The sequence below is a fragment of the Protomyctophum parallelum genome (assembly GCF_964188405.1).
Source record: "Protomyctophum parallelum genome assembly, chromosome: 3".
Taxonomy (NCBI): Eukaryota; Metazoa; Chordata; class Actinopteri; order Myctophiformes; family Myctophidae; genus Protomyctophum; species Protomyctophum parallelum.
Genome location: NC_139698.1, coordinates 46,241,578 through 46,266,909, shown reverse-complemented (window position 1 = coordinate 46,266,909; position 25,332 = coordinate 46,241,578). Strand labels below are relative to the sequence as shown.

At 44.3% G+C, this 25,332-nt stretch overlaps 1 protein-coding gene across 1 annotated transcript in view; it reads left to right on the top strand.

Moving 5' to 3' along the window:
* Positions 1–409: 409 nt before the first annotated feature.
* Positions 410–25,332, top strand: part of cyb5r4 (cytochrome b5 reductase 4) — a 31,782-nt gene continuing 6,859 nt past the window's right edge. Inside the window, exons 1-14 of the mRNA XM_083761689.1 lie at positions 410–928; positions 2,583–2,736; positions 5,471–5,571; positions 7,173–7,257; positions 9,196–9,234; positions 9,986–10,100; positions 11,194–11,251; positions 11,745–11,841; positions 12,745–12,777; positions 12,879–13,001; positions 13,169–13,309; positions 20,951–21,100; positions 23,316–23,466; positions 24,700–24,786. Of these exons, the coding sequence (XP_083617815.1) occupies positions 842–928; positions 2,583–2,736; positions 5,471–5,571; positions 7,173–7,257; positions 9,196–9,234; positions 9,986–10,100; positions 11,194–11,251; positions 11,745–11,841; positions 12,745–12,777; positions 12,879–13,001; positions 13,169–13,309; positions 20,951–21,100; positions 23,316–23,466; positions 24,700–24,786 (1,421 nt within the window). The 5' untranslated portion in view covers positions 410–841. The remainder of the gene's footprint in view (positions 929–2,582; positions 2,737–5,470; positions 5,572–7,172; positions 7,258–9,195; positions 9,235–9,985; positions 10,101–11,193; positions 11,252–11,744; positions 11,842–12,744; positions 12,778–12,878; positions 13,002–13,168; positions 13,310–20,950; positions 21,101–23,315; positions 23,467–24,699; positions 24,787–25,332) is intronic.

The window sequence follows — 25,332 nt, the reverse complement described above, 5'->3', positions numbered from 1 at the left end:
TATTGTGCTTGTAGGATATACATGAACAGCCTAAGTATAAAATAGGGGGTTAAACTGATTTTGATGCCATATTAACTAATTTAGCTGGGGACCCCTTTCCTCCGAGGTGGAAACCGTGGAAAGCCTGATGGCATGAGGTTAGGGAGTCGGACGGTCGGACCCCCTGGAATGAATGTCCCTCCAGGACCCCAGGGGAGGGGGAGGGGGTACCACTGCCAGCCCAGCCAGCACCCCACTTTGAGAACCACCGGTCTAAGCAGTGCACGATATGAACACTAGAGGGCAGTGCTGTAAGCATACTCTTAAGGCTGTAACATAGACACCATTTAAAGCTAAAGCATAATGTCGCAACTTGGTGACGTAGTGAGTTGTTGTTAATGTGATAATAATACTGCGACATCATCATGAGTGTGTATGTGTGTGAGCTGTGTCCATAAAATAACTCCATACATGTTCATGTAATATGTCTGCTAATACGACACAAACTAGGACCGTCTAACATTACGATCTGCTAATTGTTTACCCACATAAAGATGTCGTGTTTCATAGGAGCGTGTAATGGAGAATAATGTTGTTCCGGGTGTTAGCCATGGTGTTAGCATACTATAGCTTGGGTTAGTCCTCTTATTGCTCAACCCTTTAGTGAAATGTCAAAACAACGTTGTGTAGCCGGCTAGCCGCACCCCTGCTGCTGTTTAGTTTGGCTCGGTGTTCAGGCGTGTAAAAATACCACCACGACCCATTCATATCTGTGTCAACATCATACATACATACAGATACGTTGGTCGAACTAACAGGATTTGTGCGAAGTTGGAGCTGCTTCCGAAGAGTGGAGGGGATCATGTTGAACGTACCGAGCCAGCAGTCCTTCCCGGCGCCCGGCTCCCAACAGCGGGTAGCCCCGGCAGGACAGTCGGGGAGGAACAAGGTAAAACATGGATCATTATTATGTATAGCCGCAATGTGCAACTCTAGGTTTAAAAAATAAATAATGGGATGAATCTAGAGTTACTCCCCACCTGAGAAAAACTGAATCCATTCTCTTTGGATAAAATAGTAATCTCAGCAAGGCAGATAGACCCTTTCTGGACCCTCGATGGCTCGATCGGTTACCTTTTTTGAAGTTTGGACGCGGTACTCCTACTTGGCATCACCCCCCGAACCCACCTCACCCCTGCCCACTTTGACTGGCTGGAATGGTTTAGGGTTGATGACAGAGTACAGCACCTTGCAATGTCTGGTCTGGTCCACAAGATACACCACCAAGATACCCATGTACCTGTCTAAATACTTCCTTAAGTCCACACCCAACAAACCATGTGCAACCCAGATTTGGCACAAACAAGGGACTAAATTAATTTCGCTCCTATGCCACCAAAATGTGGAACGCCCTATCAACAGTCATTAAGACATGCGATTCCCTTGACTCCTTCAAAACCGCTCTCAAAGGGCATCTACCGATGGCTGCAATTCGAAACTGGCCCCCGTAAAATCTGAATCCCCCACCCACCACTGTTCCCCCTCACTGTATAGGTTTATTTCCCCTTTTTACCTCCTATGATGATTTCCTGTTTTGACTACCGGTAGTTGTGTATATTCGTGCGGCTCTAATGTTGATGTTTTGTCAGGCTACTACTTGGCCTCACTCCCCGAACCCACCTAACTCCTGCCCACTTTGATAGGCTGGAATGGCTTAGGGTTGACGACAGAGTACAGCATCTTGCAATGGGTCTGGTCCAGGGGGGCAGTCAGACAGATATTTCGTGAAGCCACTAAGGAAATCGGGACTTCCTGAAAGTTCATATAATGGCCTGTTGTGGCGCTGTCATTGGGCCCAAAAAACCCCATAGCTCCATAGAGGCCCATGTATTTGGGTCCAACTTCACCTAGACTGTATTACCTTAATAAACATGGTCATGAATACTTTCTGCTTCCAGTCACTAGTTTAAAGTCTCATTTCTCATGTCATAATATTCTTCTTGGAAAAGTATGGTCCCATTTATTTAAAAAATGACCATAAAGTCGCATATGTTCTGAGGGGCGTGGCTACCGTTACAGTCTATGAACGGGAGCCACCCCCCGTCAAAATAAAAACCAACGAAGAGTAAGGGGGGAAGTCCCGCCTCGTTGTCTGGGCCAGCCAATGGCCAGTTGGGCCCAAATGGAGCCAGCCAATGGCCAGCTGGGCCCAAACGGATCTAGAAATATGGCGACTTACAGTGCACGGAATTAGAGGCTTCATTTTACGTCCATGTTAGACCCGGGGAACGCTTTGTCCATATTTTTTACAGTCTATGGTCTGGTCCACAAAATTCGCTACACCACCCAAGATACCCATGTATCTGTCTAAAATGTATACTTCCAGTTGTCAATGAAGTCCACACCCACAACACCAGAGGGAGTTCAACAAACCATGTACAAAAAAAAAGGAAAACGGTGTTCCTATCACACACAGAACTACGGCTGCCCTGTTGTATCTCTTGAGGACCCGTGCCCCTAGGGGTCCAGCACCCCCATTGAAGACCCACGATCTAACCTCATGTTATGTTATTACAACACTCCCAATTGTATTTCACCATCAGGTGGCCTTGAAGCCAGGCCACAGTCTCATGGACTGGATCCGTGTTGCTAAGAGCGGACGAGACCTGACCGGGCTGAGAGGGCGTCTGATCGACGTGACAGCGGACGAGCTCAAGAAGCACAACACGCGGAACGACTGCTGGACGTGCATACGAGGTGACAGCTGACCACACAGTTGACCGCCCCCCCCCCCCCCCCCAAGGTTTTGGCCCAATCTTTTCACTGAAAATAACCAGGTTCAACACTCATTGTGTGTCGCAAAAACGTTGAGACAAATTGTGGGGTTGTAGATCAACGGCTATTTTCATATATTGGCATGGCCAGAATAAGGATGCTAGTGTTCATGTAGTTATTAGTGGAATGCCCTGGTGGGATTAAAAACTCTAACCATGGCAGTGTTTCTAATGCATACAAATAGTATTATAAAAAATGGTAAATGGTGCATTTATATAGCGCCTTTATCCAAGGCGCTTTACATAGATTATGCATCAATTCACCCATTCACACACTCATACACCGATGGCGGCGGAAACCATGCAAGGCACCAACCAGCACGTCAGGAGCAATTAGGGGTTCAGTGTCTTGCTCAAGGACACTTCGACACTAACTCTGGGGGAGCCGGGTTCAAACAGGCAACCTTGTGGTTACCATCCAGCCACTCTACCCCTGAGCCACCGTCGCCCCGTATACATGTACTGGTAATATTTCTTGGGAAATAGGTTTGGGAGAAGTGAATATCAGCGAGATGAACATGGGTCTTCACTGGAAGAAATAAACTGAGCCTGTATGTGCTTTGAAGTGATCATTTCGCCAGTAATTTGGCCCTGAGCAGTTTGGAAATAAATGTCCTTGGAACTTATTTTGTCCTTGTATTGGGCCTTTGTTGTGATAAGCCTTTTGTGAGGAATGGTCATTGGGTTGACAGACACTGAATACCCTTTCACTTATATCAATACATTTTCAATCAATACATTTGTGGATTATTAAAGGACCACTTCACCACTTTTCAACCTATCTTCATATAATAGGTCCTCACTAATAATCATGATAAAATACCACAATTTGTTTCTTTCTACTCGGTCTGTGTCTCATAGGAGGGCTGTGGGCAGTTCAGAAATCCGTCCACCAGTGACATCATCTATGGGGAATCCAAGCTAATAGAAACTGCAGGCTTTCTAGCCCTGAAAAGTTGCAATGCGAAAATGTAAGCCATCATTCTCACGATAATACAAATCTAAACATTTTGGTAAATAAAATCTTGTTTAAAAAACAATCTGCCTAACGATGATTTCACTGGTGGATAGGTTTCTGAACTGCCCACAGCCCTATGAGACACAGACTGAGTAGAAAAAAATGGTGCCATTTTATCTTAATTATTAGTGAGGACCTATTATATGAAGATAGGTTGAAAAGTGGTCCTTTAACTAAACAAACTACTCATTTATATCCATTTCTATCGGCAGAGGGCGCTGTTGGATTAAGTGTGAAAGCCATGGCAGTTTTGACCTTTTTAGTGCTTTGTTAGGCTTGTTTAGGTCCCTAGGCTCTTCAAAATAATAGTATTAAAGAAATAAAATAATCTTGGTGAAGACCCATACTCTTTATAATGAGTTGAGCTATATATTTTAACGAGTTTCCCCTCTGAGAGATTCTAGGCTCAACTTTTTCACTAAGGCCTAGAATCTCTCTGAGTTCTTGTAACAGGAGAACTTTGCTTGAAAATACACAGCTACAGCTACAGCTAATGCAACAGCTAGAACATTGGACATAGGGTAATTGCCATACATGTCATGTAAACTAATTAATTGTTATTCATCGCAAGTTAACTTTCGCACGGAGGGGAAGTATACTATAGTAGTGTCAAGAACAAGATGCACCAAGATGTGTCTCTGTGACGTGCTTGTTCATTATGAAGTGTTGTCAGGGGCCCCTGAATGCTTTTGCGGGAAGTGAAAGTAATCAGTCTACTAGTGTCTGTGTCTCTGTGACGTGTCTGTTCATTAAGATGATGCGTTGGTTATGGAATGATCCATAGTAATACCTTATTATCCGACCTTATTATTTGTAGTTCCCACGTCACCGTCGCTGGCGGAGCTGCCTTCCTCCCGCAGCTCGATACGTGGAACTGGAACTCCTGTTCCTATATTTTATTCATACAGTCCCGCGGACTCTGTCCCCTGGACATTTCCTGGACCGATCCTAAAAGCCTGTGACGAGAGGAGAGTGACAGTTAAGACATGCAGAGCTATACACATGAGTGTGTGTTCGGTGGAAGTGTGTGTGTCTTCTTACCCCCCGACGGTTTGCTGTGCGTGCCTCCGTGAGCGTGTGTGTGAACCAGCCGCTGTCAGACGCAGACTGAGTCTTCCTTTTATATGACGGGTGTGGCCGCTTGCTGATTTGGGTGCGGTCGGTCCATCAGCTCAATCTGGCGGAGGAGGAGATTCGGGACGTATACATTCCCTATTAGGCAGCCGAGGGCGTTCCTAACGGCCCGAGGCGTCTTCTGTCTGACAGCGTGTCTGGTTGCCCTGGCAACGCACTTACCATCGCGGGGTGTCGCTCGCGAGACCCCACAATATGTTTCATTTCATTAGATGTCATACAGGAAAAACAAGTTACATCATGTTCATGAAAGAAACGTCAGGGATTCAAAACGCAAGAAAGTCTTTCATGGGGAAGGTCGTGGGTTCGAACCCTGCTTGCCGTCGACGTCAGCAAGGGCACGCGGTCGCAACGGGTCCCTACCGCCGAATCAAATGGGTTCAGTTCTGAGCCAAGTATGAAGTCTGTCCTGGATGGCAGTCTCTCCAAGACCTTAAAACAGATTTGTTTGACTTGACTTTTAGCCAAAAATGCATCACACCAACCACGTCCCATCTGTTACCAGGCATGGTGTACAACGTCAGCCCCTACATGGACTACCATCCTGGGGGAGAAGAGGAGCTGATGAGGGCAGCTGGAATAGATGGCACGGACCTGTTTGATCAGGTAGGGCTGTCCAGCCATGAGGCATGCATTTTCAGAGAAACATATGGACAATTCAATGTTGCGGCATTGAGAGAAAATATGACTTTCCTTTATTTGTTTATTTATGGGACAGTGACACAGGGACAGTATTTTCTGACAAAAACTGAAAATACAACATACATGTTATGTTCTTATTAATTTGCAATTCAATGTTGCGGCATTGAGAGAAAATATGACTTTCCTTTATTTGTTTATTTATGGGACAGTGAAACAGGGACAGTATTTTCTGACAAAAACTGAAAATACAACATACATGTTATGTTCTTATTAATTTGTAATTCTGTTACATTCATGCTTACTCTCTCAGTAGTTTTTCCTTTTAATTATTAATGTTGGAACTGTCTGCAACAATGACCAACTGACCATGCAGTCATATTTTGGCTGGTTGATCTTTTAGCTGACAGGTGAAAGTCGAATATGCTTTATCTAGTGTCCTTTTATTTCACACCGGTTTTCCTCCAGGAGGGTTTGCACTGCAGGCATCAGTTTGAATGAAAGAAAGCCCAGTGAGTCAGAGTCAGCCCCTCAGTGAGTTCAGGTTGCTTACTTGCTTCCATCTGGTCGCAGATGGAATCTACCAAGATGCAGAACTAATACATTTTAAAACTCATTTTCCCTGCTCCTATCAGCCAACACTGAAATTCTCTGTGTGTGTGTGTGTGTGTGTGTGTGTGTGTGTGTGTGTGTGTGTGTGTGTGTGTGTTAATGCTGTACACTAGCCCTGTTTTTAGGACTCGAACTTAGCCTGGAATTTTCGAGCAAACCTTCGAACCATTTGTTTCGAATCAATTAAAAAAAGAACCCACTAAATAAATAATCCAATTCCTGCATACTCACTCACACACAGGCCTGCAGGCAGGTATTTTAATGATGAATGATTCATCAAAAATTTAGATGATTCTATCATAGTTTAAAATGAAGTTTTATGTTACAATGGGTTTGTATAGGAAGGGAAATACGCAGCAAGGCATGTCTTATAAAATGAATCAAATATCTAAATAGTGAATCAAACAACTTAAAAACTGCCTGCGCCCTGCCAAAACTATAAAATGACCCAAACCTGGCATCCAAAGTTTTTTGGATGCCAGCTGTACAGGTCTTGATATTTGCTATTTTCACTACTGTATATATTTTTTGTCAGGTAAAACCTGACCGAACAACGCTCATGAAATGTAAGCGACTTTGCGCGACCTAGTTCGACTGATTTGATTGGCTGCCTCGTCTGCTACGTCTGCCTCCTCTGCCTAGGCCAATGGGAGTGTAGTATAATTACCTGCCTCCACACGCACCGCAAAAGGGCTGATTACCACGAGCAGCCTCGAAGCGAGAACAGTCAGCTGCTAATGTTATGAGCTGGACAGCAGGGAAGCCACAACAAAACACAGTCATTGAACCACGCACAGAACGTCGGAAACAAACGCAAACAATGGTGGGGGGGACACTTCTTTCAACTGACAAATTTCTTGTTTTTAAATAATCTTTCATTAACTGTAATCGATTAATGGTAATGTTATTTGAAGTAATTGCATTCAGGTGGATGATGGTTGTCCATGTCTCCTCAGGTCCATCGCTGGGTGAACTATGAGTCCATGCTGAAGGAGTGTTTGGTTGGAAGGATGGCCGTTAAGACCAGCTCTGCAATAAAAGGTACACACACCTGTGCGGCGGCACCATTTGCACTACCCAAAAAGTGGCCCTGGTTGTGGGTGTGGACTTTGTAAGTATTTAGACGGGTACATGGGCATCTTGGTGGTGTATCGAGTCTTGTGGACCAGACCCATTGCAAGATGCTGTACTATCGTCAACCCTAAGCCATTCCAGCCTGTCAAAGTGGGCAGGGGTGAGGTGGGTTCGGGGAGTGAGGCCAAGTAGTAGCCTGACCAGTTTGTTTTGGGAAGTCTGGAGCCTAGTTTTAAGGGCCTTAGTACTGTGGTACCAGGAGGTGCATGCATAGTCGAAGAAACCTTGTACGAGGGCTCCTGTTAAGGTGTTTTTGTTGACCAGTGAGGAGATCCTGTATAGCATGGGTTTTCAACAGGTGGTCCGTGGACCACTGGTGGTCCGTGGAGGTATTGCATGTGGTCCCTGACCATGCATTTAGTAATGTAGGATTTGTTTTAAATGTTCTTTCCACTAGTTGAGAAACCGTGAACTAGTGACCTGTGATGAGTCCATCCATGTCGTCATTTACTGACAAGTTGGAGTTCAAGAAATTCAACAGAAAAAGGGAGTTAGAATCTCAAGAAGGGGGAAGTGTCTGGTTGAGTCATTATTATTAGGACATTTTACCAGTAGTAGTCAACGGTTGAGAAACAGTGGGATGTACACACATGGGATGCATAGCAAGTGTTAACTTACAAAAGCACTAATCTTAGCCCATATCCCCAGTTCCCCACCCAACACAATTGTGGTCCACAGGTTGATTCAAAGTCAGGGTGGTGGTCCCTGGTTCACAATCAGTTGAAAACCCCTGCTGTATAGGAATCTTGTTCTTTGGTTGACTTTTTTTATTACGTTGGTGGCCATTTTATCAATGTGGTGGATGCATCCTGCTGTTTGTAAGATATAAGATCCATAAAAATATATCACACACCGAACACCGGAGGTGTTACCCCAACACCCCACAGTAACAATTTCCACCCGTAAGTGAGAAGATCACAGTGGGCAAGTTGAGGCTGTGCATTGATCAGCCCTATATGTCTGAGCCTGAGGTTCTGACACACGTCAGTGAAAAACTACGTTTTCAGTGCCACACACGCAGATGTGTGCATCCAAAAGCTTTTACCTACTAACTACCTAAATATTCTTTATTGTGCTTTTACTTTGCACATATTCAGAAATGCGACCCCTCCAAAAACTTTGGTTACCCCTGCTGATCTAAAGATTCTAAGAAGGCATTTACTTCAAGGATTAATGCATTTATCAAGGATTGATACAGTACCTTTATACCTATTATGATCCCTTGCCACTTTCAAAAGCAATGCTGGAAGTCTTTATATAACTCACATTACTGCATGTTTGAATGACACAAAATCCGGACTGTATACATTCACTTTGGGACTGTTCAAATTGGATTTTGGGACGGTTCCGGGACGTTGGTGAAAAACGTTAGTCTGGAGCCCTGACACACACACACATAGTCACACAACTTGTCTTTCCTGGTACTCGAGTGGCTACTTGGGTGGTAAACCCCACTTCTTGGGGTTCAAATCCATAGCGTTCGACATCCGGCCTTGTCAAGCATATATGTATAAACGAAGTTACGAACATAATTGGCCTGTGTTCGGGGGGAGGGAAGCCGGGTGTGGAGGGTGACATTTGTCACTGCACTTAACTCCTACGGGGGGGCAGCACCTGTCAGGAGGGAGTGTTGTGCGGGAGGACTAGGACAGAGGCTCTACCACGTCCTCCCGGCGGGGGCTCCTCCTCACTTGCAGATGAGGATTCCTGTAGAATACAACAGCAGTGACAATACACAGAAATGTGTGTGTGGGAGGAATTAATTGGCATAACAGCTACATTGGTGTTTTCAAGTGACTTGACTTTGCCAATTAATCCCCAGTCAGTCACCTTTTGTTTTCACAGCTCCGGCACCGAAGAAAGGAGACGGCACTAACATGAACGGTATTCATTTTCAGCAAGTTAGCATTTCAGCAATTCATCATTCATCATCAGGAAATGAGTTGATCAAATAGAACCCATTATCGGGTACTGCATCGTCTATTCCTCGCTCAACTGTTTTCAAAAACATCTTTGAGAGCAATGTTTAGCTGTAAATAACATTGTGTGTGTGTGTGTGTGTGTTTATATGGCTGTCATGTTGGAAACAGCAGTAAATCAGCGGGGCACAGCATGTGCTCAGAGGGTTTGTTTAGGTGTCACATGGTTTGACCAAACATTTGTGTTTACTTTGATTCCTGGTGGTGTTCTGCCCCTCCCCCCATCAAACAAAAATGCTTGGTCAAACCATGTGCCTCCCTTTGGAAAAGCATTGTGGTGACCTAAAAATAAAAAATAAAATTACAAACATTTGATTGATCAGTGTTTGATACGTGTGAATGAGGCCTTATAGAGCAGAGCAGTCATTATCCAGAATTGAAGCATATAAGGGGATCTCTGCTAATAAAATCAAAGAAAAAGGTCCTGCAAAAACGTTTCTCTTTGTTTTCCAGACCTTTCCATGTGATCCCCTTTTGCAACATTTGCACCTTTTGTCTTGCGCACCTGTCACCAACTTTTTGAGGTGTGCATCGGCCTTCTTCTAGAAGTTGGTCCTTGTATAGAAACATTGATGGTCTGTGCCTGTGGTGCTCTCACGTGATCATGGAGAAGTTCCCAGCTTCACGTGTCTCTTGTCTGTCTGTTCTTCGGACAGGTCTTGCTCCACCTGCATCACCTGCGGGGCCTTCTACTCTCTCACCCTCCTCCTCCTTCTCCATGCTACAGCCACCATCGGCAGTCCCTGCACCAGCCAAAGACACTCGTCCGAGGTAGACGGAAGCACAATTCAATTCAAAGGGGCTTTATTGGGAGATTAATGTAAACCTGAGAAAACACACGTTTACGTTTTGCCAAAGCAAAAATTAAACAAACCAAATAAAATACTTAAGAAATGTATGTACAATTAAAATGGAACTAGAAAAAGTGCCCTTCTGGGCACAGGTCTCCACCAGGAGGATAGGAATATTTAGGAGTAATATAAACATGTTTTTTGTTTGTTTGTTCCAATCTTTGCCAATCAGGATGGAATATGGGAAATGGTGCAGATCCGTGTTGATGGCACGCATGGACAATCCACCTGTTGGTGGCGCTATAACAGGGCAATGTGAAATGGGTGGGCTATATTCCTCAGCCTAGTAGGAAAGTGCGTGAAAGATTTCACGTGAAATTGCACGCTGCGTTCATGATTTGAGGTTTTTTGTTCAAAACAGGCCAATCCTGCAAAATTTGAAAGACAATGTTAGCCAATTAGGATGGAATATGAAATATCAGACACATCCGTCTTGAGCACATGACTATGGAGATACTGTGTAACGATTTGCGGGATTTTTGGACAAAATCTGTAGGTGTACTGTGCAAAAACTTGTTTTGCACAAAGCGGCCTCCTGGTGGCGCTATAACAGGCCGTTCTGGAAATTTTGGGGCAGAGGTTCATCGTTGGCATCCAGGGAGTGTGTGTGCAAAATGTGGCATCGACCGGGTTAACGGTGGCCGAGATTAGCTTCTAACGGACGGACGGACGGACACACGGACGGACGGACGGAGTGCAAAACATACTCTCTCCCCATGCCTTCGGCCTGGTGGAGACAATAAGGAGATGTGTAAACAGTGCTGTAGCACATTTCAGATTAGACAAACTAGCAATTATATGTAAGCAGGAGTAACTTGGTATAAAGCTTTTGGGGGGGGGGGGGGGGGGGGGCAATTCAATATTTCAAGGTTTAGCTGTCACTTGGTATAAGACCTTTCTATTCTTATACACCAAGAGCAATTATAAGAATGCCTGTTTGATTCGTTCAGCTCTGAGAGTGTACAGATGAAACCTGGTTTCCTATGTCTAACTCATGTTCCGTTTTCTTCAAGGTATGACTGGTTCCAAACGGATGTGGCTGTTAATATCGTCATCTACACCAAACGGAAGGTAACCTCTCTTTTTACGTGGTTCAAATTCAACAAACTACTCAAATGGTGACGGCCATCACCCCATAATAGGGATGCACCGAAAGGGAAATTCTTGGCCGAAACCGAATATAGGAAAGAGTTGGCTGAAAACCAAACACCGAATATCCTAATATGATTAATATTATATATCTTTTTTTCCTACCATTGCTGTCATGGCCGTACCTTAAAGCTACCTGTTTATGGCAAAATACATGATTATGGCAAAACTTAACTTAAATAATAATCACTATTATGGGTCCATAATACATTTATTCAGCACTTTTGAATGCATTAATTGCATACACTATTCTGTGGTATATTTTCGGCCTGTTCTGTGCCGAAACCGAATGGGCCGAAATTGCATTTTCTGCCGAATATTTTCTGTGGCCGAATATTCGGTGCATCACTACCCCATATACTGTGGATTTGGAACGTTCCCGAAAATGACGCCCATCCCCGTCTTCTGCCGTTAGATCCCCAGCTCTGGCTGTACTATTGTTGACCTTGATGATGGCGGGGTGTTACGAGTGGAGGTGCTGCTTGGGAAAATGTCCTACATGCTCCATTTTCGTGAGTAGACATTCTGATTTCCTTCTTTTTTCCGCCCTTATACATCTCTTAATGGATTTCAAGCAGACAGGAAAGACAGGTCTGCAATTTTCAAATCTCCGATCTGATGGAACTGCCTCAAAAGGGTTTACTGGAAATCCTGGCACTGTCCTTAACTAAACTTAAATGTCCAAAAAGAAATCCAAATGGAAACCAGTCAATGCTGTGTGTAGTGGTAATTCTCCTCTTACCACCCTTTACACTGTTCCGCAAAGTCTGTCCTCAGAAATCCACCGCTCCAGGAGATAATCCACAAAATGAAATAAAGGTCTCGATATCCAATGGTAGATATCCAATATTCAGGAAAGTACTCAAAAAAGGAAATATGGCAAGACTTGGAAAATATTCCTCTTGCTTCTCCAGTAGCCTGTCTGTCTCACTCCTCATATGGTCAGCACACTCTATAGTAGGGAGGATTATCACAACAAAACAAAAAAACAAATGATATTTGAATTAAGTGAAATCACTTAATATACCTTTAAGTCCAAAGGGTTTTCCATCTGGTAGTCCCTGGACCAGCTTATGAGGGGGCATCCCTACTTCCTAGTAGGTTTTCTATATGGTTGAGGGCTATGTTATGGAGTGTGAATGGGTTGCTTTCCTTTGGGTGGAGTGCTGTCTTCTTGATTTTTATAATGAGTTGGGTGGGGAGGATAGATTTGCGTGCAGAGTCTCAGTTTAGCCCAAACATGGGTGCATTAGGCTACTGACCTCTGCTTAATACAATTTATTCATACCTCTTGGGACCTCAGTCCTACACTGTAAAAACCTCTGTGTTCATTTAACTCTGGGCTATGTTTTATTCATACATACAGTAACTACTAGGCAGCATAATGTCTATATATTATGATGCATGTTTTACAGGTCTAGCTGAAGAGGTAGAAGGCAGCGTGGCAGGTAAGGATACCCTTTTCAGCCAGCGTGAGATTCTTAGGTCCTGCTTAGGTCCTCCACACAGTGTTATCACCCTTTCTCTCCGTTTACCTTCACTTGAACAGTCCACACAGCGCCCGCCGTGGGGAAGATCCAGGTCAGCGTACCTAAACGGGCCAAAGGGAAATGGACGGATCTGGGTCAAACGCTGGAATTACACAATACCATTCTTCGTCAAAAAGATCGAGGTATAAGAGCGGAGATTACACTTTTGGCTTTTTTGTTTTTCTCTCTCCCCCCCACTCTCTTAAATCCTGATTTTAGTTTTGACACATTTTTGTTATCTTTAGTTACATAAATGTTAAAAAAATAAATAATCAATACACGTTGTGATTCTTTTTGCTCTTTCATCCAGCGCTCCATTATAGAGAGTGCACGTTGGTCTCAAAGACGGAGGTCAACCACAACACGCAGCTGTTCCAGCTTCAGCTCCCACGTGGGACAGTCATGCACGTGCCTGTAGGGAAGCATGTCTACCTCAAGGCTCTCATACACGGTAAGGACTCCAGCACCACAGCTCCAAGTCAGGGGGTTCTCCAGATATGCTGGTGACACCCTCGCACGCACGCACGCACGTATGCAGACACACACACACACACACACACACACACACACACACACACACACACACACACACACACACACACACACACACACACACACACACACACACACACACACAGCACACACAGCACACTCAGCACACTCAGAGTTTGTGAATTGATAGGATTTTTGTTGTCTTAGCCCTAATTAAAAGCTTGTGAAAAGAGATTGTATATATTTTTTTAAAAGGCATTGTTGTGGCGGACGTTATAGTTCAAGTGGTAGAACATTACAGATAATCTGATAAATAATCATTAGTTCATTGAGACACTAAAGTTCAGATTGACCATAAACCATTTATTGCAAAGCTATTGCATGTTAGTATGGCGGTGTGGCTCTGCTCATGTGATATCAGATGATCTGCGTACCGAGACACAGGTCTGATATCACATTGATATCTCCAATTATCTGTGCACCAAGACACAGCTCTGATATCAACGTCCCCCCAGAGCAGAGCCAAAGATACAAATACAAAAAAAGTGCCCTTCTGGGCACAGGTCTCCACCAGGATGAGCAGATGTGAAGAATTCCAGGCAAAGGTTTTTCCTTGGCCTCTAGGGAGTTGGCATACAAAGTTATCCACAGATCCGTGCAGTTAGAGGTGAAAACACTTTTCGGCCAGTTATAGTGCCACCTTGAGGCTGAGTTGAAATTGTTCATGTGGCATTTCTTCCTCAGCCTAGTGGGAATGTGGGTGCACAATTTCACGGAAATCACGCGATGTGTTCATGATTTGCAGCATTTTGTTTGAAACGGAGCACTCCTGTGAACTTTGGAAGCCAATCTTAACCAATCAGGATGGAGTCTGAGAAATCTGAAAGACCGGTTTCGTTGAATGGCTCTAGAGAGACTGTGTACCAATTTCCGTGATGTTTGGACAAAATCTGTAGGTGTACTGTGCAAAAACTTGTTTTGCACAAAGCGGCCTCCTGGTGGCGCTATAACAGGTCGTTCTGGAAAGTTTGGGGCAGAGGTTCATCGTTGGCATCCAGGGAGTGTGTGTGCAAAATTTGGCATCGACCGGGTTAACGGTGGCCGAGATTAGCTGCTCACGGACACACGGACGGACACACACACACACACACACACATGGACGGACCAGGGGGGCAGTCAGCCAGATATTTCGTGAAGCCTCATTTGAAATCAGTAGTTCATATAATGGCCTGTTGTGGCGCTGGACTGGACCCAAAAAGCCCCATAGCTCCATAGAGGCCCATGTATTTTGGCCCAACTTCACCTAGACTGTATTACCTTAATAAACATGGTCATGAATACTTTCTTCTTCCAGTCACTAGTTTAAAGTCTAATTTCTAATGTCATAATATTCTTTTTGGAAAATTATGGTCCCATTAATTAAAAAAATGACCATAAAGTCGCGTATGTTCTGAGGGGCGTGGCTACCGTTACAGTCTATGATCGGGATTCCCCTCCCACTCAAGAGTCTTCTCCTCCCACTCGAGTCCAAATAAAAACCAACGGAGAAGAAGGGGGGAAGTCCCGCCTCGTTGTCTGGGCAGCCAATGACCAGCTGGTACAAAACGGAGCCAGCCAATGGCCAGCTGGTACCAAAAGATGGCGACTTACATCAGGAATTAGCATATCATTACAGGCTTCATTTTACGTTCATGTTAGACCCGGGGAACGCTTTGTCCATATTTTTTACAGTCTATGGGACGGACACACACACACGGACGGACGGACGGAGTGCAAAACATACTCTCCCCCCATGCCTTCGGCCTGGTGGAGACAATAATCCATGAACAACAATACACAGTAATGACACATCAACACAATGAATCTACACAATCACAAACAATACAATAATATCCCATGACCCCTGGACTAAGAATTACAGGGAGGAGGCTGGGGAGGTGGGGGAAATGTTCACGCAGTCGCCGCACGAGCTGCTTGACAGCTCAGCATGCAAAGAATGAGTAGAGAGCTGAGGCTGCTTAAAGGAGTAGTGAAACGGAAATGATGGGCATTTTATTTTGAAGTAAAGTGGTTGTTATAATTGTATGTCCTAGCGACTTAAAATTGGAAAATCGTCTTCTATTCTTGAAAGCAAGCGAAGACATGACCTACACATCCGACACAAATAGGGAGGGTTTTGTATAATCTGCGGGGCGCAGCTACTAAACGTCATGTAGCCACATCAATATGATTGGTTGGTTGGAGTTGGCACGTCAGATGGTGATAGACAGATCCAGATCCAATCACCTGCCAAGTAGCTTGAATAAATGGACGTTTTCTTTTTTCCAGCGATTGGGCTAAAGAGATCCCAGATGGGAGTACTTTGTTTAACAAATGCGAAGCAAGGGTCTTCCATCTGGCAGAGTCAGGTTATAGTCTGGGGGGCTTTTATCTGATGATCTATGTCACAGGGCAGCCCGTGCCCTATAGAGACAAACGAGGACAATGCGCGCACACTCACTCACTGTATTCTGAATACACAGCTTCTTCTAATTCATTATTGCTGGCCAGCATGGAAGTGACTGTGGGGAGTGGTGCGTTTTATATTTGACTCTAGTATATCTGAATTGAGAATTCCTGAGCATGGACATTGCAATTGTTTTAAACTAAACATGATGTTCAATTGATTGTTGGTCACCTGTCCTCTCCTGTGCTGGCAATCCTCCTGTTGATTGGGAGGTGCCAAGCGCTGTAGAGGAGAGGGGTGTTTGTTCCTGTTTTATATTGTAGCTTTTCTAATTATAGGCCGAATGTGTTTGTAAAGTGGTGCTTGAAATATGAAATGTAAATTGTATATGGTTTAAGTAATGGTGTATGGGGCCAACTTATGGGCCTTAGTTTGCCTTGTTTAAGTTAATTGCTGTGAGTGTTCTTGGTATGACCCACCTGGTATAAAATGGTGGCTGAGGCCCAGGCTACACGTATATGGATCTTTTGCAAAACGGATATTTTCGTCCTCCGTTTTAGAAAGAAATCCCTGCCCATACGACAGAGATATCTATGTCCACACACAAACGCAGAAACGCATTGAACACAGGATAAATCCCGACTCTCGACTTTTCTCTCCATATAATTAAAAATGATAGATACTTCACCATTGCTCTGGCGACTTGGCACGTCCAGCACAGATAATAATAGCAGTCAGACCTATAGAAGTGTCACAACCAGTGTCATGTCAGTGTCAAACGTGGCACTGGCAGTGAAATATAATATAATATATAATATAATAATATATGCTCACGGTGACCCACGGTATACTTTCTTCTCACCAACCACGCTATTTGATGCGATTCCATTCACACCTCTCTCTCTCTCTCTGTACCCTCTCTCTCTCTCCTCGCATGTCCATGAAATGGAGAGCAAAATACAGCACGAGAATATAGTTTCACATGCAGCTATTTATTTACACAATTTATTCTTGGACAGTTTCTTGGAGCCTTGGAACCTTTACAATCTATAATGGGGCTATTTTATTTATTTACTTTTTCTCTGTACACTTTTCTTTTCTCTGCTACATTACATAAAAAGACACAGGCATAGAATGAAGGTTGGACTTTCAAAGAGTACAGACATAGAAATGGGTGATTCATTTGGCCATTATTTTCTGTCTATTCAGTATCGTAGGAGGGCCTTTCATAGAAACAATAAGCTCACAATTATAGCTCAGCTGGGGCAGTATCTACGGTAACAAGACTACTCGCCCCGTTTCTGTTTTCCTCCCAGAATTTTCCCCAGTGAGGGGTGGGAGAGGCTGGACAGCAGATGGCTGTACTTTGAATTTCTCTAACTATAAACTTTCATGACAGCAGATGTACAAATATCATTTATGACAGCAGAAGTACAAATATAATTTATGAAAAGCTACTACAGTGAAGTCTGTTTACAGAAGTTGTTGTAGGATATGTGGGGATTATCTGACGAGGTACCATTTGAATACGAATGTACCAAAAGAATACAAACAGCCAATAGCATATTACAAAGTTATCCCCCTCACTGGGGAAAATTCCGGGAGGAAAAACGGGCAAGCACCGGGGCGAGTAGTCCAGTATTCGTATCTACTATCTAGTGATAGATAGTTTTTGTAGCATTGTCTAGAACACTGTTTCCTAAACACTGGGTTCCAGTAACTCCGCAAACTGGTTCCACCTGCTGCATTGTTTTCAGGCGATGTGAAGAAGTCATGCATGTAAAACCATTCTTTATTCAGTTAGACACTTCAGCTCAGGTTAACCATTTACCATTGCAATAATATTGCATTTAGTTTTCCGGTGTGGCTTTAGCAGAGCACAAGATAAGATCCAGTTTTGCATCAACATAAAACCCTTTAGTTTAGGGCATACATTAATATACAGATTAACATTTGATCCACAGAACATACATTCCACAGGGACTTGCACAGTGTGTTCCATTTAGTGTAGCACAGTGGACCCCAATAACTCTGAGGCCCCTTTTCCACAGGTTGGTTCCCAATGGGAACCGGTTCAGTTCTTTTTGGTTTTTAGTCCATGAGCCAGAGCTCAAAAATTGGTGGGCAAACTATACCCTATATTAAATTGTTTATAGGATCAATACAAGTAAATTAATACATGATAACCCTTCCACAGTAGTAGCTTTTTCATATTTTCGATTATTTTCCATATTTTCCTACATAATGCCTCATTTGCATATTTAAAAATGTTAAATTTGTAATACAATAAATCATTGTCTTCGTGTAAGTACTCAATTGAGGAAGTTTAATGGTGATAACAATCTAATATAGGTATGGTTTTGCACACTCAATTCATAATTAATGATTCATTTTGGAGCTCTGGCTCATGAACTAAAAAACAAAAAGAACTGAACCAGTTCCCATTGGGAACCAACCGGTGGAAAAGGGGCCTGAGTGTACAAATGGAGTGTACCCTTACGGGTCCATCTGGTTCAGTTTTTACACTCTCAGGCCCTCATTTAGTGTAAAAGTGTGTAAAACTGCCCCAATTTGAGCGTCTGTTTTGGATTACACTCACGTCGGCATGACATTTATGAAGTGATCCCAAACAGCTGATCCTTCCTTAATTTCATTCCTAGCAGTGATAAAACCATAGTTACATGATGGGAAAAGTTTCCCCCGCTTGCCTTGCTGCCCGCCTCACCCCCCCCCCCCCCCCCCCCTCCGCAAACACACGCAACTTGCCCAACTGGTGTGTTGTATCCTAAATAAATAAAAAACGAACACCTGCATGAATTAAATAATAGCTGTAGGCCTACCCTACACATGTTTCCCTCTCGCCTTGCTTGTCTGGCTGTCATGTCCATGCACGCACGCGTGCACTGAGCCTACATGACACATCACAGTTGCATCGCCATGAATGGAATACGTTTGTAGGCTACTATATTAATTTGACCCATTCGTGTGCAGTGCCTTAAAGCAGTCATAGTGTAGCGATCCGCCACGATCCGGCACGCTTTGTATCAAAGCCTCTTGGAGGAGGGGGAGGAGCAGTTGAGCCTGGGCGCAACTTTCAGGATATTGGACGGCCGCATATACCGGAGAATTCACCTGCCTTGGCGGACCCTTCATCAATTATATATACCCTACAGTTTGCGACTTCAGTTGATGGACCTGTTCCACCAGGATCCGCTGGCCGGCCATCTTGGGCAGTATAAGACCTACCGCCGAATGAAAGCTCTGGTCTACTGGCCCAAGATGAGCCTGGATGTGAAGCGTCATGTGCACAAATGTCAGGGGTGTCAACCGTGCAAACCAGAGACCTGGAAACTCACAGGACAGCTGCAGCAAACTATAAAAAGAATGCTAGCCTCTCAACTGGAAGGCCTCCAGACGTTTCCGTCCAGCAACCGTTCGAAAGCTCGAAAGCGACGGAAAAGGACTTGTGACAAACAACGGAGAGACCTGCAGTTTGAAGAGAAGGCTCGTGTCTGGTTACGGACTGACTCCTGGTCTAATGCAGCCAAAGGGACTCCAAGGTGGCACGGTCCCTACCGGGTTGTTAGAGAGATTGACCCTGTCAATTATGAATTGGTTCAGGAGGAGACAGGACTGGACCTGCGAGTTGTTCACATCTCCCGCCTGAAGCCTTGCGTCCTGACTGCTCAGGAAGTGGAGGAGCAGCAGTGCCAGCGGGTGATGGAGATTGGACTTCAGGATGCTGAAATTCTGAAACAGGATCCAAGAACGCCTTACCCTTCGGCCGGCTTCCTTCAAGGGGGGGAGAGTGTAGCGATCCGCCAAAACAATAATAATAATAAACATTTTATTCCCCACACACATACGGCGACTGGCGGTTACGTTACCAGTTGCGTGCCGCTGGTTGGCCACAACACAGAAGCCCAGCCCATATCAGCTATGGAGCTGTCACTTTGAACAGAGGCGCGGAGTGTGAAGGCTATGTGTGCAGACTGTGAGGTGGCACCTGGGTTATTTTGGTTATTGTGAAAACCTGAAATGGACTAAACTAAACTGTGATATATGTATGAACTGAACTGCTTATTTCCAATACAAACCTTGAAACTGACCTTTCTTGTGTCTTTTGACATTCTTGACGGTTTGAGTTTAAATAAGTGTTTTGAAATGTACTGACAGATTATATATATATATTATTATTATATACTGTATATCCCTGAGTTAACTAGGTAGGTTGCTGTATTTTATACAGGGACCTTTGTAGGGTTTCTCCTTGATTCAAACTTTTATGGGTGAAACCGCTACAATAGTTAGTCCTAGTTAGGCTACATGATGAAGGCGCTCCCATGCTGCTCACTGCTGTATGCTGCATGCTGTGGGAGTGTGGGTGGGTGAGTGAGTGTTATGATGCCTGCAGCCCTGCACCGCATGAGAGATAACCTGGCTGGCAAGGCAGTCATAAATAATCAACGTTTATGGAGTGACGCAAGTTCAAGGTTTTGCAGAAATGATAAATGCCGAAAATTGCGTGCACCCATATTTTGGTGTACGCCACGTTGATAAATGAGGGCCTCAGAGTTACACACCTGTAAGGGGCCATTTGGAACCCGCTCAAGGAACAATAGGGTCCCTGGACTCCATGTTGAGGCCCACTGGTGTAGCAGAGTGTTTCCAGTGCATGCACAATATCAACATTCAGTACCCTGACTCTACCAGAGTCGACCAGAATGGACCACAACCTTAATTAGCATAATTGGTAACGCCAGGGCTCCACTGGGCGCGTTTGGGCGCGTTGCGTCACGCGTGCGTGCGTCAAAAAACGAACCGGTTCAATTTTATGGTGACGGAGACGCGATGCGACGCGGGCAGTGGAGCCACCCTCCATTGATTAAAAGGGCACATTCCCGACGCTGACGGAGACGCGACGCAGACGCGACGCAGACGCGCCCAGTGGAGCCCTGGCGTGACACATGTGAAGGAAATAAAGTAGATATGGCTGCTGTGCGTAGAGCCTATTTTGTACTTTTTACCGTGTCACATGAACCTCTAGTAACATGCATGGTCACCACAAAAGACAAAACAGAGGTCATGCGTGTTCCCCGCATAGTCTGGCATGACATGTCACAGCAGCTCTGTCCTCTGTCTTCCGTGTCCCAGACAGTGTCGTGGTGAAGCCGTATACTCCTGTGGAGGAGAGGCTTGTACCGGCCGCTTCGCCAGACTCCACGCAGGACTCCCACCTCTTTCTCATGATCAAAGTCTACCCTGACGGTGTCTTCACCCCTCATCTCAACAGACTGAACATTGGTAAGAGGCACAGACTTTTTTGTTGTTTTTTATTAGTTTTATTGTCTTGTCATTACCTCAGGTCTTTTTTCCATCTGACTTTTTCATTCTAATCAACGGGGGGGACAAACCACAAGTTAGGTGGTTTGACTGAGAATTTCATTGATTGATTAAGCGGTGCATTGCATCACGTGGCGTCACAATGATGTCATCTGATGTTGTCAACATCATGACGTCACATACATGTTGTTCTCAAACGGACAGACGTACACACAAAGCTGTGCATTGCAGAATGATACAGTTCAAGGAAAGTATTGGTCAATACATAAAACCAGAAAAAGCACTAAGACTTGTTTACATAAGCGTCCTCCATTCACAATTCATCAAAACATTTAAAGACATAGAAATATACACTTCTATGCAGAAAATGAATAATCATATACACTGTTAGAAAAAAAGAAGAACGAAATAAAGAGGGGGGGGGGGACTATTTATTAAGGATCCAATGGAGTAAGAAGGTTGTCGGATGCTCTTTTTAATACTTTTCCTTGGTTCAGTATTTGTAAAAACCACACACATACGAAAAGAGTGTTCAATAGCACTGATGTATTGAAAATAAATATGTAAATAAACAAGCCAAAATGTATTAAATGTTAATCAATTAATTACCAGCTGCATTGTTATCTGTGGGGTTCCGCTATAACTGCCTCTGTATCAGTTTCAGCACAGTAGTTTAGGTAGGAACCACAAATTATCTAAGGCAGAACTATTGTGTTCTGAGTCGTTCGTTTCCACCCGGACATATTTGCGGTGCGCACATCAGCCAATGAGAAAACAGCTGGACGACAGGACTACTGGATAGGGATGCCACCGAATAATCGATTTTCCGATTAATAGTTGCAGTCTCCGAAATCAATATTTCATAATCGGGGAAAAAAAAGAAAAAAAAGTTTTTTTTCTTTTCTTTTTTTTCTATGTAAGGCTGCATGATATATCGAACATGTACCTTCATCAGAGTGGAGAACATAAGTATAAATCAAGTTGAGCAAAGCCACTCTTCTCTGCCCCTCTCTCTAACAGACACAGTTAACGATCGCTAGTTAAGTGCCTGCCAGACAGACAATCAGATGAAATGAAGGCAGGTGTAGAGTAGAGTGTAGACTAGTGAACTGAACATGTTCTCTTTGGGCGCGTTCGGAAATGCGCCCTGAACGCACTGGTGTGCTCTCTTGTCGTTCGTTTATTCAGTGCACTCAGTGCGTTGTCGTTCGAAAATCCAGTGCGCTGCACACCGGGTGTGCCGAGTGCACGCACTGAGCGACCCTACCCTGAAGCTGGGGTTGGCCGGTGTGATTTGTGTGAATGCGTCACAGCTGTGGTCGTTCGGAAATAAGGCACACTGAACGCACTCTGTGACGTCACCGCCCACCACACTCAACAAACTGACCACATTCCCGGTGCGCATTTCCGAACGCGCCCTGAATATCAAGTACTTCATACCAGCCCCAATATGAAACTACTTCTCCCCAAATCCAAATGGATTTCATTTTCCATCCTGAATGGCACTGAGAAGATCTCCACAAAGGTTTACTCATCAAAACTGATTATAAAACTGTAACCATCAAAGCATGCACTCAACATATAATGGTTATGTGACCATGGCATGTGCATAATATAAAATCTTAAAAGTTTTATCTGATATTGATAAAAAAATAAAAATAAAAAGCTTTTTCTTTTTTTTTCTTCTTTTTTTTAGATTATTCGATTGGGCAAATGGTCACTTTGTGGCATCCCTACTACTGGACTAACTTGCACATTGATTGTAGACTCAGCTTGCCATTGCATAGCAGCTGGTAAAAAGGTTGAAAAATGGAGAGACGGCAACGATATACCTTTCAGATTTAAGTTCAGGAGAGTCTGTCCTTGAAGCATGCATGGCATCTTTTTGATGCTAAGCAAAACATGCTAAAATGAACTGTGCCTCTATCCTCCCATGGTCGGGCAAGGTCCTGAACTGTCCCGAGCTACAGCAAACTTAACCTGACCACCTGAACATGATCTGCAGTACAGAAACAAGAGGCAGAGAGAGAGGGGTTGATGATGATCCGTCCGGAATCAAAGCCAGCGTGCCGGGGACATTGCAGTTCACTTAGGACTGGGAATATAATGCAATATAAGCTGCAGAGTGATGTTGCGTGGTGTCCATTTGACGACTTCTCTTTTCGTGGTTTCCTAGGTGACTACGTGTCTGTCAGCGGTCCAGAGGGTCCGTTCAGTCTCCGCCCTCTCCGTGAGGTCACACACCTCTACCTGTTGGCCGCCGGCACGGGGTTCACGCCCATGGCTCGACTGATCCGACTCACCCTACAGGACCTGGCCACAGTAAGGTGGGTGATGACCTTCTGCATTTAGACTCACCCTACAGGACCTGGCCACAGTAAGGTGGGTGGTGATCTACTGCATTTAGACTCACCCTACAGGACCTGGCCACAGTAAGGTGGGTGATGACCTACTGCATTTAGACTCACCCTACAGGACCTGGCCACAGTAAGGTGGGTGGTGATCTACTGCATTTAGACTCACCCTACAGGACCTGGCCACAGTAAGGTGGGTGATGATCTACTGCATTTAGACTCACCCTACAGGACCTGGCCACAGTAAGGTGGGTGGTGATCTACTGCATTTAGACTCACCCTACAGGACCTGGCCACAGTAAGGTGGGTGATGATCTACTGCATTTAGACTCACCCTACAGGACCTGGCCACAGTAAGGTGGGTGGTGATCTACTGCATTTAGACTCACCCTACAGGATGATTAGCTTAATGTGCATTCATTCACAAAACAATGTTAACAGTAATCGAGATACCTAAAAAACACGAAAACTATTTACAGGTGTAAGTACCAAAAAAATCTAAATACAAATAAATCACTCGGAGGGGGGTATGGGGAGGTTGGGCAGTCATCTTCTCTCCTTTAGACCCGCTGACATTGATAGGTTTTTCAGACCGGTTTTAAAGGAAGTCAGTGATTTGTTTGTTTTGAGGGGGCAGGGCATGAATTTACTATTTGTTCTATATGCGGGTGGCACCAGATCATTATTTATTCTCCCTCTAGTGTTGTGGCTGTGAGAGTTGCTCACCTTTGTGAGGTAATCGGTTAAGTAAATGGGGACTGAGGGCACAGAGCGCAGGGCTGAATTTACAATTTTGAAAGTCAGCCCCATTTTCAACTGCTTGACTCTGTCTTCTACCCGGAGCCATCCTATGCCATTTTGTGTTGCATAAAGGTGGGTCATGGGCTCTAGGCCTAGGAGGAGTCGGATTAGTTTGTTCTGGGAGGTTTGAAGCTTAATTTTTTGTGACCTTGAGATGTTCGAGAACCAGGAGGTACAGGCGTAGTCAAATATGGGCTGAATAAGAGCTCCAGCTAATGTCCTGAGAGCCCTCTTGTTTACAAAGGAGGATATTCTCCCCAAGAATCTTGTTCTTTGATTTACTTTTTTGATCGCCCTTGTTGCCATGCCTTCACCTGTCAGCTTGTTGTCCAGGATACAGCCCAGATATGTAATCTCTACTTTACTGGCAATTATAATGTTGTTGTTTTTTTTGTTTTTTTTCAGAAAAATCAAGCTGATGTTTTTCAACCGACATGAGAGAGACATTCTGTGGCTCTCTGAACTAGACGACCTGGCTGCTAATGATGAGAGGTAATTTGTTGAGTGGTTCCGTGTGTGTGTGTGTGTGTGTGTGTGTGTGTGTGTGTGTGTGTGGTGTGCATGCGTGTTTGCAGTCACAGAGCCGGGAAGTCTTTATGAGTAATAGGATGTGAAAAAGGATTCTGAGAATAGAATACACCTCAGCAGTCAAATGACGTGAGTTTTGACCGACACCCCGTGGCGAATGACTCATAGCTACCCAGAACCAGTCCTTGATGCGCGCGTGTGTGATGTTGTGTGTGAATGTTGTGATTTACTGTGTGTGTGTGTGTGTGTGTGTGTGTGTGTGTGTGTGTGTGTGCACTCATTGAGTAAAAAATTTAAACCTTGAAATCAATTTGATTTAAAGTTTCTATTTGGGACCGTTTCACTTCTAAGAAAGCAAAGAAATGACTTTCACTCCTCTCTCAAGAAGAAATATTGTTCTTTTGACTACATTGCATTTCTAGGAAGGGACTCTTGGGACCCAGACTTACAAAAATATATATGAATGACCCAGGCCAACACTGAACCCATTTAGACCTGAGCTCGATTCTA